The sequence below is a fragment of the Panthera uncia genome, chromosome F1, assembly GCF_023721935.1.
Source record: "Panthera uncia isolate 11264 chromosome F1, Puncia_PCG_1.0, whole genome shotgun sequence".
NCBI classification, from domain to species: Eukaryota; Metazoa; Chordata; class Mammalia; order Carnivora; family Felidae; genus Panthera; species Panthera uncia.
In genome coordinates, this window is record NC_064813.1 from 10,503,745 (window position 1) to 10,518,447 (window position 14,703).

Below are 14,703 nucleotides of genomic sequence, written 5' to 3' on the forward strand. Positions count from 1 at the left end.
GCTCCTTCCTCGTGGCTTTGACAGTGGTTTTTCCCTTCTTTTGAAAGAATGAGTCAATAGAGAGGCGGGCAGAACGGCCCCCATTCTCAGCAACAGCAGCCTCAGGCCTGCTGCTTCCAGCGGCCTGTGGATCGTCCCTACTGGCACCAGCAGGTGGCTCCGTGCGGACTGCAAGGTCACGACCGGGATGGAGGTGTGGGAACTCCAATCTGACCGGCCCTGCTCCAGGGTCTCCTCTGGGGACCATTCAGTGCAGAACCCCAATCCCACGGGGACCGACCGCATCGACCACGCAGACGCCAGGGGCTGATCTCGCGGGGTTAGGACGCACTGTCCCCCAAAGCGCGCTGGGAAGGGCTCACCGCCTGAGATCCCGGCGACAGCGCTTGGCCGGGCGCCCGGGTCAGGAAGAGGGAGTCAGCCACCTGGTGGTTTCCTTCCCAGCCCTGGTCTCTAGCCCCTTCTACGCCCCACCTCCCGGAAAGTCCTGGCCACACCTCCGTCCGCTTTCCTTCGTGCCTCGGACGCCGCTGGTCCCATTGCCAAGACCTCCAAGGAGCCCACGCGCGGCCTCACGAGACACGCCATTCGGTGTTTCCTGCTGGCCGCACCTCAGGTGTTCTGTCCCCGGGCGACCCCGCGGGACAGACGGTCCACCCCGGGCTCTCATCTCTGTTCCGCAGCCAAAACGTTCCCTTCTTCGATGCTCTGCAGCTGCAGCCTCTGACTCGCCGGAGTCCTGCTGCCTCGGCGGCCCCCGAAGCCGGCCCCCGGGACGGTCCGCGCGGCCGCCAGGACCCCCGGCAAAGCCTCCTCCCCGAACAGGTTGATTTTGGCTTCGGCCTCGATGACTTTGGCCAAGCTGGCTGCGTAACTGTCCAGGGACTCGTGCACTTCGGCTTTCACGTGCAAAATAGGGTTCCTGGCAGCATCTGAGGGAGAAGCAGAGACACGGTTAGCGGAGGGCTGGGACCGAGGGCTAGCGGGAATATTCCGGCGGACGCCTCACCGCCGAGGGGGTTGAGGGCGTAGCTTTTGCGGTCAGATTCCCCGGGGCCGAAATCCTCGACTCCCCATTTACTAGCAGGGGACGCCTGGAAGTATCCCAACCGACGCTTCCCCATCTGTAGCGAGAAGGCCCCGGCGCTCCTCTCCAGGAGGTTTCTGCGATCGGTAAACAGGTCCTTCTGAGATGTTCGGGTCTGGCCCGTAAGAAAGGCTTGATAAATACTCCCGGGTGAGGGTATTCAAAATTCTCCATCTCTGAATGAGTTCTCTGGTGTTCCAGCTCCCGAGGACCACACAACGTCTACGCTCCAAACTTCCACGATCCTGAGCGTGGGCTCTCTCCCGGCCACACGGGCTCAGACCCGCCAGAGCCTTCGGGTCGGAAGGAACACAGAGGTCCGCGCGCCCCACCCAGGATCAGGACCCCCGACAGCTCAAAACAGAGAGAGGTGAGTCTGCCACGTCACGCCCAGCGCTGCTCATCACCACTGCCCTCACTGCCAGCTTTCCCGACGGCGTGTCTCCTACCCCTCACGTCCTTCCGGAGAGGAGGCAACATCCACCCGCCGAGATGAACACTCCACCCGTCACCCCGTCTCAGGGAGTCTGCAGCCGGACACAAGAATGGAGCAAAGAGTGGGGGGGGGGGGGCACACGTCGCCTCTCCCTGCCCCTCTCACTTGCGACCCGAGGGCGGCCCTGTTCCTCCCTGCCGGCAGACAGGCCCTCAGAACCGCCATCCCCACTAAGTGGGTCTGAAGGGGCCAGACTGGCCCCCGTGGGCTGGGCGGTCGGGGGGGGGGGGGGGGGGGGGGGGGGGGAGTCCTTCATGCTTTGGTTCCGGGCTAATATATCACAGAGCCCATGAGGCTGCAGGCCGTCCTCTGTTCCTGAGTCTACTCTGCCGGCAGAGTGGCCCATCTGCCTCCTGAGCTCTGCGACCGCCCCAGTCGGGCAGGAGTCAGGGAGGGGGGCAGGAGAAGAGGTGGGATTCCCTACGATCCTAAAGCTCTGACGGGACCCACATCGATGGCCACAGTCCGCTGTCCCGATCCCCTGACTCTCCCACATACCACCCAGTGGTTCTGGCGGCCGCCCTCACGTGCCGGGATCCAGAGGACAGGGTCTTACGTCGTGGGCGGTCTGGATGGTCCCCTGTCGCTCTTCTAACACGCTTGTCCGGATGGGAAACCAGACCCTACGTCCCAGAGGTGACAAGGACACGCGGGAGACGAAATGTGGGAGCCCACTCCCCTCACAGGCTCACACGCCCTCATCGACTCCAGGGACGACAGATGGTCGAGGCGACAGCCTCTGCTCAGGGGGGAGCACTCGTGGGGCCACTGCTTCCATTTTCCCCGTGAGGAAGCGGAGGCTCAGAGAGGGCAAGTTCAGATTTATACCCACACCGCGTCCACAAAGGGGACAGACTGTGGAGGGCTCAGAAAGTTTTCTCCGGTCCGGCGGCTTCCCGAGGGAGGAGATGGGAATCAGGATGGGGGCTGTGCGTGCGCGTGCGCATCGACCTAGAGTCTGACAGCCCCACCTTCCCAGCCCGGGGGCCGCATGCCCCAACAAGGGGAGGCCCGGGGACAAGTGAGGCCGGCAGGGTCGGGAGCAGTCACGGTGGCCGGCACAGCGGGGAGCCCTGGAACGCTGGGGGTGCGAGCAGGGCTGAGCCAAGGAATCTTCCCCAGATCCTTTCCCTCTGCTGCCCCCCCCCCCCCCACCCCGCCCCGCCCCGGGCTGTCCCAAAGCAGTGAGCCACGGACCAACCTTTCATTTGTTCCACTTCATCCTCAAATGTCACCGAGCTCCTCCTCTTGGGGGGGCAAGTACAGTGGGAGGGAGGGTTGTCATCCGACGTGTAGTCCTCGAGCAGCATCACATCTGTCCCTGAAACCAAGGGCGGATTGTGCACACGGAACCAGGGGTGCGAGGTCCTCCTCGCCGCCTCCTTCTCTACCTCTCTCGCCTCCTCGTCCCCAAGTATTCAATCCCACCAACAGGGGCGACCATGGCCCCACAGCATGTGCAGGTGCCCGAGGGACACCGTGTGCATGGTGTCATCCCGGGGAGTCTGCAGCCGGCCCGTGGGGCTGCCACACACACACACACACACACACACACACACACACACACACAGAGTCTTGAAGTCGGCCGGGCCTGGGAGGGAGGGGCGGGGGCAGGGCTCAGTGCAGGGCAGGGCCCTCGGAGCTCTGTGTTCTGAGGATCCTTCTTACGGTCTGAATTTCCGTCACTGTTAAAATATGTTGTGCTAAATCAACATTTCAAACCGGAAAAGGTAGAGTTCTTTGAGGATCAAAAAAGAATTGAAAACTATACCCCCTAAAAGAGCGGGGAAACAAAGGCAGGGAGGCAGGGGGTCATACTAGAGAGGGCTGGGCTGAGCCGGGACCCTGGCCTGACACCTTCCCCAGCCTCGTTCCATCCCGGTCTCCAGCTTTCAATCCTTCAAGGCCTCAGTGCTGGGGAAACGAGGGAGACAGGGCAGCCCCGGGGTCCTCTTGCTGTTCAGAGCAAGCCGCAGAGGCATCACCGCCTGGCCTCCAGAAAGATCATTCCCCGGGAGTCAGAGCACCAGTTCGCGCTCCACGCGGACCTAGGATCTCGGGCAGGTGCCGAATCCCTCAGCGTCCTCAAGGCTGCGACGCGGGGATGGTAGTTCGGTCCACCTCACGGATTGGCTGAGGACCGTGAGCTGAGGCGTGGAAAGATGCGGCACAGCGCTCGGCACACGGCAGGAGCTAATCGGGGAGGCACGACTACAGCCGGTAAACTGCGGGGCTGGAAGTCACACACGCTCGGGTCCGTGTGACGGCCCAGGCCACGCTCCTTCTCCGGCCACGACGCCTATGCCTTCTGCCTGGCCATCTCCTTGCTCTTCGGGGTTCAATGTCCCTCTCCGAGAAGCTGCTCTAATTCTCCCTTCCAAAGCTGCCCTCCCAGTTATAATCTTTAATAGCAGAATTACTGAAAGCACGTGGGATGACGGGCCGTCTTCCCAGGTCCGCAGAAAGTTCCATGAGTACAGCTCACCACTGGATCTCTGGAACCTAGTACAGAGTCTGGCCAGAGCGAGGGCTGGGTACATAAACATTTGTTGAATGAATGGATGTCACACTGCCTCCGGATCCCTGCTGGTCGTCTGTGAATGGGGAAAGAGCCTGGGGAGTGACCCAGAGACCTTCCTTTCGTTCAAATCACACGAGGGACGCGGGGTGAGAGGAGACGGTGTGACGGTGGTTCAACCCACTGGCTGACGGGTGAAAGAACGTTCTCAGGGAATATTCTGCCTGCAGGGAAAACTGTCCGCGCCAGAAGGCCTGGTCTCGGTCCCTGCCCACGGCCCACCCCAGTGTCGAGGTCACAGGCTCAGGCGGGGGCAGACTCAGGTCAAGGCAGAGAGGAGTTTTCACAAGATCCGGGCAGCGGGGATGGAGCAACCCCCCCCCCCCCCCCCCCCGCCCACTGCCCAGCCCTCTGAGCCTCGTTCCAGCTCAGCCCCACTCCTTACGGCCCGGCCCGTGGGCACAGGCCCCAGGATGGGGAGCAGACGCCTCTGCCCACCGCCTCTCACCAGGGCCTGGTGAGGTGCCCAGCGGCATGCTAGGCGGACTTCCTGAAGGAGGAGCTCGGCCCGCAGGGTCCCCTGGGGGCAGCCACGGGGGACGGGGAGCATCTGTGCCGGGGACGTGTCCCTTCGGAGAGACCGAGTTTCTCAAAGGCAGGGCACAAAGCAGGCCAGGGTGGTGAGCCAGGGATGGGGCCTCAGGGGAGCTGCCGTGATGGGGGCCAGCTACCCCCAGTTCACACCCGGGGTGCTCCAAGGCTTAGAGATTAAGCAACTTGCCCCAGATGGCACAGCTCAGAAAAGGCCAATGAGACACTGAACACCAGGCAGCTGGACCCCAGAGCCCGTGACGGCCAAGAGTGTCACACTCAGGGTAACAACTCACGGGCACGCGGCACTTCAGCTTTTCAAAGGGGTTCGCTTCATTTGGATCTCACGACAACCCCGTGTGGCGGAGGGAAGAGGAACGGAAATCCCGGTTTGATACGGGCGGAAACCGAGGCCCGGAGACGCCGGCGAGCTCAAAGCCCCAACCGGAAAGGCACCTGCGTGGGGAGGTCCCTCCCGCCGGCTCCTAAGCGGGCCCCAGGGCGTGTGTGACGGACGCGCGGGAGGCTTACCTGAGTCCTGGGAGCAGCTGAAGCCGGTGTCCCCGGTGCTGCTGCTGTTCCCCAGGGGCTGTCCGCCCGCCATGAGCGCCGTGAGGTGTGGGGACAGGCCCAGGTCTGGAAGGCAGAGTCGGCGCCGTCAGCACGGTCCAGGTCCCGCCGGGGCAGCCCCCGTCCCTCCCACTCCAGCGGTCCCCACCGGCCCCCCCTCCCGCTCTCCTGTCCCCTCTGTCACTCGCGAGCCGCGCCGTCAACCCACCGCAAGACGGGGAGCCCCTGGCCGCCCTCTCCCCCTCTGCCCCTCGTTCCTGCCCCGGGGGCGTGGCTCCCCCAAAGAGGAAGCTCTCCCAACAACGACACACCCCAACAAGGCGGGTGGCAGGGAGAACGCGAGGCAGCGGTCTTGGGAGACCATCTTCCGGTTAAACACACAACGCGGACTCGCCCGCCGCGACCTCCTGAGGTCCGAGCGGCACAGGGGAATCTGCGTTCCGGAGGCGTGAAGCGCCAAGCGGGAGAGAGTGCCCGCCAACGGGAAGGTGCCGACGAGGACCGCGGGCCCGACCCAGGGAGCGGAGGCCAGCGGCCGGGGAGGCCTGGGGGGAGGCCGGTTCTCGCACTGGGCCCGGAAGCTGAGGAACCGGAGGCCAGGAGCCCCCGCGCGGCAGGTGGGGCCGGAGGGAAAGTGTCTCTGGGCAGGGGCGGGTCCCCTCCTCCGGCTCCGCCCAGCCCGGGCGCCTCCCGGCAGGACGGTGAGAGGAGCCGGCCGGGGATGGGCTCGGAGACCCCGGCCACGGCCGAGGCATCACGGAGAAAGCGAGAGCACGGTGCCAGGCTGCGGAGTTACCAGTGGGACCCCCGCCCCTCAGCTCGCTCAGCAGGAGAGGGAGGACCCTCCCCGGGGGGCTGAGCGCCTCCCGCTCCTGATGCTGCTCCCGATGCGGGGCCGCCACCCGCACCCAGGGCCTCGTCACTGGACACTCCAGGAGAGGCCCCAGCTTGAGAGAAGGAGAAGAAGGAATACCGGAGGAAGAAGGGAAAGAAACGGATCTCAGCGGAGGCCGTGTTGGGAGCTTAAGAAAACCAAGAATGCCGCGCGGGTCCCCGGAGAACACCGGGAGAATGAGGACTCCAGGAACAAAAGAGCCGGACGCTCCGGAGACCACGGAGGTCACCAGAAGGAGCTCTTAGCAATTAACAAGGCAGCACACAAAGTCAAAGTCCTCTGGCCTCGCGAGGAACACCTACTAGGCCTAGCAGACCGAAGAGACCGCCGCTACCCACCCCCACGGTCCCCTTACAGACAGGAGACGGCTCGGATCTTTACTTCCGTCCTGAGTTTTCAGAGGGTGCGAGGTGATGGGGAAAGCGCTTTCCTGCCTTCCCTGGAGCTAAGGAGGACACGACTGGGGGGGGGGGGGGGGGGGGGGGGGGTCCCCCGGCCCCCCCCCCCCGGGAGCGGGGGGCCCCCGGGGGGGGGGGGGGGGGGGGGGGGGGGGCTTCTCTCAGGACCACCCCTTCACGAACTCGGGAACCACACTGGTGCAGAGGGCCCTGCTGGGTGCTGCTGTAGAGACAGGCACCAGAGAAGGGCCCAGACATGCTCGTCCCGTCCAGGGCCCCAGCCTCAGAATGTGGCCATGTCTCCGCGGGAAGCCTGGCTCGGGGAGGGGCCCGTGGGGGACAGTCCACTGCCAAGTGGGCTGGCCGAGGCCGCGGTGGGGTTTGGACACCATCTCTGAGGCTGTGGTGAAAGCCGGAACGTGCCCTGGTCTCCGGCAGTGTGAGGAGTCACGGGGGCCAGACCGCCGTGGCCGTGGCCGGGCTGACCGCCTGCGAGCGAGCAGCAGCCAGGTGGCCCCGCAAATGGAGAGGAACAAGACAGATCCTCCAGACCTCTGTTGCTCCTTTGGAAGGGGTCTTACCCCCCTCTTTCCCTCTGCTACCACCGAGCTCAGCACTCCCGGAGGTGAGGGAGGTGGCCTAGAAGGCAGGCTCCAGGGACGGAAAGAGGATTGGGGTTCAGGAGTCTGGGCGGATGCAAGCCAGGCCCACAGGGGGCGTCAGAGGAGGGTCCGCGCTCCCTGGCTCGGCCAGAGGGACCGAGGCCCAGAGGTGGAGGCCAGGCCTCCCTCTTCGGCCCAGAAGGGCGTGGGCATTCCGGGGCGGGCGGGGCTTGGAGCAAGGGCAGCCGAGTTCCGCTCCGGGTCCAACACTCAGGAGCTGGGGAAGGCCAAGTACACAGAGCCCATCGGCCCACACACTCTGCAACCCAAAAGCCTCCCACAAGACTGCTCGTCCCTCAGCGAGGAGGAGGCCACCAGCTGCCACGGACCTGCCCACCAAACCACAGCGGGCGTCCCGGCGTTCTCCCGGCCCCACGGCCTCTGCCGGCACCACCACAGGCGACCTGCATGGAAAATGCTGGCCAAAAGCCGGTGTTTGTTTTGGTGCTGGCTACCCTCTCCTCCTCTATTCTCTTCCCTCTTTCTTTCTCTTTCCCCACTCTTCACTTCAATGGAGGACAAAACATACGCTTTTTGCCTAAAAGAGGAGCGATTTTACCAAATCTGAGTAAGTTACTCGGAGAAATGAAGCCAGACCGTGAATGCAGTCCTGGCTCACAAGTCGTACTTGGCAACAGGGACTTGCAGGGGCAGGCGATGGGCATTTCGGTGGTTACAATACTGGGGTACGGAAAGGTTCTTCTTCTCCTCTGCTCAGAATGAAAACTCCCTCTCTTGATCTCAGGGTCATGAATTCAAGCACCATGTTGGGCATGGAGACTACTTACAAAAAAAAAAAAAAAAAAAAAAAAAAAAAAGGAGAAAAAGAGGAAGAACAAGTCCCCGACTTCCTTCCTCTCTCAAGAAATAACACTCCATCAGCCCACGGAGTAAATCAGTGATGTTGGTTTCTTACTGCCTCGTGGAAAAGATCTCCCAACAATACTACCGCTGAGTACGCACAACCCTGGGGAATTCGTTCTTGGGAGGGAAGGTGGAAGGCCTCTCTATTCCACGAACAGGAACCTTTCTCTCGAGCGGTCTGAGCTGCCCAAAGTCACCCAGAAGAAGATGAGAACTGTAACCTGAACTAGCTTTTTCCAGTCGATCCAAGCGCCCTCAAATCTCTCTTCCAACGGCTCATCCGGGTGATAATCTCCCTCAAACATGGCCCTAAAAACCCGGCTACTTCCCCATCGGAACAACACGGTAATAACCGCTGGAGGCAAGATCCACCAGTGGATGCTAAAAATAGTGGGTGAAGGCTGAGGGAGAGACAGGGTATTTGCAGGGCCTCGAAGGCTCTCCCCCAGTGTATTTCTTAATTACAGTGGAAAAAACAGTGACTTTACGACGGAGAAACCTGGCAGACGCCTCCTGAACTGTGCGGACTCAGTGTGTTCCCCCCAAAATTCATACATTGAAGCCCTAACCCCGGTATGATGGTATCCAGAAGTAGGGCCTTCAGGAGGTAATCCAGAGCAGATGAGGTCATGAGGGTGGGGGCCTCGTAAGAAGAGACTACAGGGCTTGCCCTGTCCCGTCTCCCCATATCCACATGAGGACGCAGCAAGGGGACAGCTAGGAAGAGTGGTCTCATCGGGCTCCAACCACGTGGCACCTTGATCTCAGACTTCCAGTCGCCCGAAATGTGAGAAATACAGGTCTGTGGTTTAAGCCCCCTAGTCTATGGTGTTTGGTGATAGCAGCCCGAGCCAAGGCATCAACCGAGACGTCAAGGCAACCTAAACCAATAATAAGACATAATGACATACGTGCCCCTGATGTGATCACGGAGAAGACCACAGCACCCCCCCCTCCCCCGGCATTCCTGCCAAAGACGTAGAACCTCATTCTAATCCTGACAACACAGCAGCTGAACACAAACCAAGGGCATCCTAAAAACCCCCTTAGCAGTACTCTAAAAAGGTGCCAATGTCACAGAAGACAAGGGAAGAACAAAGACTCGTCAAAGCTTCAAGAAGACAAAGGGAGCCATGACCTGATCGCGGACCGGATCCTGGAACAGCAAAAGGACCTGACTGGGGACATGGGGGAAATCTGCCTCAAGCAGGGCATAGTTAACAGCACTGCCCCAATGTTAGTATCTTGGTTTGGTAACTGCTATGATTCGGCCAGATGTGAACGCCAGGAGAAGCGGTGTGGGTGGGAAGTCTCTGTCCTCTCTTCCCAGCTCTTCAAGTCTACAATTATTTCCAAATAAAAAGGGTTAAAAAAAAAAAAAATCTATCTCTGCCTAGAGCGAGTCCTCTGGGTCTCACCAAAGGTGAGAGGATCACCTCCAGAAGCTTGTTAGCTCCCAGATCAGTTACCGGATGGAGCAGCTTTACACACAGGGGACAGTGCCATTTCAAGGCGGCAGGGCGGAAGGCTGGGGTTTGGCACCGACACACGTGAATTACTGGCACCGGCAGGAGGAAACCGCTGACCAGCATGAAAGGCCCGAGGAGGAGTGCGATGGGAGGGGGGAGGAGCGCGATGGGAGGGGGGGGGAGCGCGGTGGGGGGGGGGGAGGAGCGCGATCCGGGAGGAGGAGCCGAGGAGGGGCAGGGGTGCCTGAAGGTGGACTCTGCTTTACAGAACACCGACACGAAGGGACTGGCCAACAGCGGAGGGGAGCCCGGTCCAATGCTTGGGTTCTTTTGTCTGTAGAAAGGCCAGCGTGCCGTGGCTGGGGACACCAAAAACGGACTTCTGAACTCTGGTGTCCCCCGCCGAAAGCCGCCTGGGAATCACGGGGGACGCGCCGGGACGCTCCTCCCCCGACGCACACCGTGCTTGGAGCCTCGAGGCCGCCGTCGGTCTGAGAGCTCACCCGTCAACACGGCAGAGGGCCTCCCGCCCGAGGTGGGCCTCCCCCTCCCCGCAAGTCCCCAGGTTACCTGTGATCCTGTTGGAAATGCTGAAGAGCCTGGAAGTCCTCTGCCGCTGCACGAACGGCTCCCGGTAATACCGATCCCCAAAGCACATGCCCAGCAGCTCCTTGCGAACCGTCTTGTTCCAGAGCCCATAGATCAGGGGGTGGCAGATGGCGCTGGTAAAGGACAGCCACGTGGCCCAGGTCTCCAGGGTCGGGGAGACGTAGTTCTTCCCCCAGAGGGCCTCAGAGGTGATGACAACCATGTAGGGGCCCCAGGTGACCATGAAGGCACCGACGACCACCAGGATGGTGATGAGGGCTTTGCACTGGTTGGCCGAATAGACCACGCCCTGAAAGGCGTTCCTCCTACTGCCGGACGAGGAGGTGGAGGTGCTGGAGTTCTTCCTCCCATCCCTCTGGGGGTCCTCCTCCACGATGACCACGGTGCCACAGTGCACCTTGCGCGCCTTGACCCTGGCCACGCGGAAGATAAAGCCGTAGCACACCAGCATGACCAGAAAGGGGAAGAGGGCACACCAGATCTGCCAGAAGGCGGTATAGCCGGGCTCCCGGTGCCACGCAGCCACACACATCCACTTGAACTCGTCAAACTCCACCGACGACCAACCAAAGAGAGGCGGCAGGCAGCCGATGAGGGAGTGAAGCCATATGTAGACAAGCGCCATCACGGCGCGGTTCCCCGTGATCTTCATGGGGTACACCATGGGGTACAGGACAGCATAGTAGCTAGGGAAAGGACGGAGGGGGCGAGAGAGAGGAGTCAAAATAGAGAAAACGCACCCAAACGGGCACCCCGTGCTCTCCGAGGTAGGGAGCTTTGTTGAATTTCTCCATCCAACCCAGTCACGGGGCTCCGAAGACGGTCCCTTCTCCCAACTTTTCCCGGACAAGTCACAGACTCTGCCGTGTTACCCCGCTTGGTAGGACCCGTCATCAGCCAGGAGCTGGAGGCCAGGATGAACCCAGGGCTCGGGCGGTCCTGTTTCCGAGTCACGATGCCAGAGCCCAATCATATTCGGGGCTGTGGGTCCTCTCGGGGCACCTACAGGAGTCCTAAGGGATCGTGCATGAAGCCAGATCACTTCTGTGTCGCTGACATCAACCTGACATTGATTCGTTTCCAGAGGGTCATGAAAAAGCCAGAATAATATTGACAGACTAGGGGGTTCATTCAATCGATGGACATTTACTGAAGGCCTGCTGAACGCCTGTGCTACGTACAGGAAAGGCAGTGAGAAGACGTGGCGAGAGACAGACACGTGGGCAGAGCATGCGTCTGGGGTGTAAGAGCTAAATGGAATCCTCACCAACGACTGCGTGAAGTGGTGGGTGTGATCATCCCCCTCATTTTCCAGACGAGGGCACTAAGGCAGAGGAAGAATAAGCAGCCTGCCCAAGATAAGGGGAAGAAACAAGACGTAAACCCAGACGATCTGGCCCCACAGCCCCCAGTGACACGCCAGCGACTCCTCGCAAACCGTCTTGTCCCGGAGTCCACACAACAGGGGTGGTTTTTAATCCCTCGGCCCTGCGCGGAGGAGGGAGGCCTGGAGGGCTCCAGCTGCACACTGGCGGGGCACCTGTTCCAGAAGGCGGGTCAGCCCAGGCTTCCTGCGGGAGACGCTCGTACACCCAGGTCTTAAGAGATCGGAGGCACTGGCCCAGGAGTCGCTGAGGAGGAAGGCAGCTCTGGGGTGCGGGGAGGTGTGAGCCAGCACCTGCCCTGTGGGGAACCTGCACGGAGCTCAGCACCGCACGGAGGCGCCGGGGGGAAAGCCAGGGAGGATTTAGATCATGGGGCTGAAAGTAAACCACATCCTCCCCACCCAGACATTTTACCCAAAGGAAATGCTGTTTAATGAATACTAGGGTTTCCCCGTGAGGGCAGCCTGTGGAAAAGACAGGGGTGGCCACGCTGATGCCACCTGGTACAGACAGGATGGCAGAAAACGAACGGGGCCAAGGATCCCACATCTCCCGTCCTGAGTCACCCCAGGGCACCAGCAGCGCAGGGACAGGGCCCACGGCCTGACTGCCACATGCTGCTTGCCCACCCTCTTGGAGGGAAGGCTTCCCCCATCTACACCCTTTGTGAAAGACTTTCCCTTTTTCAAAAAAATTTTTAAACGTTTATTTATATTTGAGAGAGAGAGAGAGAGAGAGAGAGAGAGAGAGCGTGAGCAGGGGAGGGGCAGAGAGAGAGGGAGACACAGAATCCAAAGCAGGATCCAGGCCCCGAGCTGTCAGCACAGAGCCCGACGCGGGGCTCGAACCCACGAACCGTGAGATCATGACCTGAGCCAAAGTCAGACGCTTAACCCACTGAGCCACCCAGGTGTCCCTGCTTCTCTAAAAAAGATTGGGGGGCACCTGGGTAACTCAAGTCGGTTGGGTGTCCGACGTCAGCTCAGGTCATGATCTCACCGTTCATGAGTTCGAGCCCCGTGTCGGGCTCTGTGTTCTCAGCTCAGAGACTGGAGCCTGCTTCAGATTCTGTGTCTCCCTCTCTCTCTGCCCCTGCCCCGTTCATGCTCTGTCTCTCTCTCTCAAAAATAAATAAACATTAAAAAATAAAATTAAAAAAAAATATTTTTAAATAATCTCTACACCCAACATGAGACTTGAACTCACAACCCTGATATCAAGAGTTGCATGCTCCACCGACTGAGCCAGCCAGGCGCCCCTGAAGGGCCTTCCTAACCGGAGGTGAGCCAGGGGCTGCTGATGTCCGGCTGCACGCTCCCCGGGTGTGGGATCTGAAAAGAGGATCTCGCGGGGACCCTGGGATGGGTCACGGCTATCTATCATTGCACGTGGCCTGGGATGAAACAATCAGTGTCTTATGCTGGTACCTGGGTTTGCATCTTGCAAAGTCCGAGCAGCCCAGGGAAAGAAGCATGCCTTTGGAGCTGCGATCCCTGGGTCCAGAGGGCAGCTCTCCCGTCTACAAGCTGTGTGACCTTGGGTGGCCTTCATCTGTAACGTGGGAACCACAGAAGCCCTGGCCCCAAGAACTCAGGGGCCAGACTGAGGGAAAGGCCTGCATCATGCCTCCTCTTCACGTGGCAGGGGCAGAGCTTGGTCTCTGCCTGTCCACCGACCTTTCCCCCTTCCTTCCTGAAAACGGGAACCCAGATCGTTCGTGCTGCTCCCAACTGCTATGACTGAACGGGGACACTGGGCCCTTCTGAGTCCCGAGAGATGAATCGGGCCATTCTGGTGGTCTCCTACCTCTTGCCAAGTCATGGCCGAGACACTGACCTGTGTGGCACCATCCCAGCCAACGCAACGTGAGGGGGTCTGCTAGGGTGGGATTGAAGGCTGCCTAGGAGGTTTCCTTCACTCTTAAAAAGAAACAAGGCAGAGATTTCTATTTTTCTCTGCCCTTTTAAACCGTGTGCAGGCTCTCTGACCTCAAGACACCCCAGGGGCAGCAGCACAGCAAAGCCGAGCCAGGGAATGTTAACTGCCCCCGGCTCCTTTGACCAGCCCTGTTCTGGCGGTCGTAAAAATAATTACAATTAATAAGCGGTCCTCCACACATAATCCTTCTGGCTATCCTCAACATCCAGGTATTATTATTATTTTATGGCAAGACTCCTCCTTTTCTATAATAAATGGTATTTGTTTCACCCGCTAAGGTCCCGGCCACGAGCAATTCCCGTGGGACGTGACCATAACGTCTCCCAGCTGAACCCCGAGTCCCACCAGGGTGCTGGGGGCCGGAGGCCGGCTCCCAAGGGGTCAGTCTCCCAGAGTCAGAGAGGCCGCCAGGGCCAGGGTGCTGCCCAGTTACCCTCCATTTATTTCATTTTTTGTAAAACTTATATACGATGAAACGCACAAATCTACGGCTCTATCAAGATACAGAACATCCCCCATCTGCCCAAGGGAAGACACGGATTTTGTAGATCTGAAACCTCATGTTTTAAACTTAGCCTCATTGAGGCCTGCTGCAGGTTCAAAGGAAAATACAGCACGACAGCAGCTTCCTGTGTCCCTGCACGTCATTAGAGGACCGAACAGAGAGGCTTCTTTTGCCTTCCGTGCTCCTAACTGGCTTCTGAAGCTCTGTCTTTTCCCCAGCAGCTCATTTTCAGGCACGAGCCCAAGCACGACCCCAGGTCCCAGAAGAGCCTCCCACGACGTCTCGTGTAACCAAAAAGTCATTACGCACACAGGGGCTCCGAAGCTTAGCTGTCCTGCTGCAAGACCGGCCCCTGAGATAGCGACGTCGGTCCGTGTCGCTAAGACGCCTCCACCGCAAACAGGACGGAGCGGAGGCCGACTCCAGCCACCTCGGGGACAGTGCGCTACCACGGACGGACGCTCTCCCGGTGGCACTGGTGACCCTGCACCGTAACCACCCACCCCCCAGAGCCAGCCGCTTTCCCTCACCGAACCCCGTTTTCGGAGGCGGGGCCGCGTCCACCCGCACGTGCCGCGAAAACCCGACGAGCTGCCGGGTTAAGCGACCACGTCACACCCTCACTCGGGGTACAGTTCTCCCCGGGTCACATGACGTTCCCCACGTGGCCGGTTTCGGACACCGACATTCCCACCGAATCTCTCTCCAGTCAGCCA

At 60.4% G+C, this 14,703-nt stretch overlaps 1 protein-coding gene across 1 annotated transcript in view; it reads right to left on the reverse strand.

Moving 5' to 3' along the window:
* Window positions 1-307: 307 nt before the first annotated feature.
* GPR161 (G protein-coupled receptor 161) overlaps window positions 308-14,703 on the reverse strand; it is a 48,624-nt gene continuing 34,228 nt past the window's right edge. The window contains exons 4-7 of the mRNA XM_049635153.1: window positions 10,121-10,845; window positions 5,224-5,328; window positions 2,785-2,904; window positions 308-932 (exon numbers count right to left, since the gene is read on the reverse strand). Coding sequence (XP_049491110.1) covers window positions 667-932; window positions 2,785-2,904; window positions 5,224-5,328; window positions 10,121-10,845 — 1,216 coding nt within the window. The 3' untranslated portion in view covers window positions 308-666. The remainder of the gene's footprint in view (window positions 933-2,784; window positions 2,905-5,223; window positions 5,329-10,120; window positions 10,846-14,703) is intronic.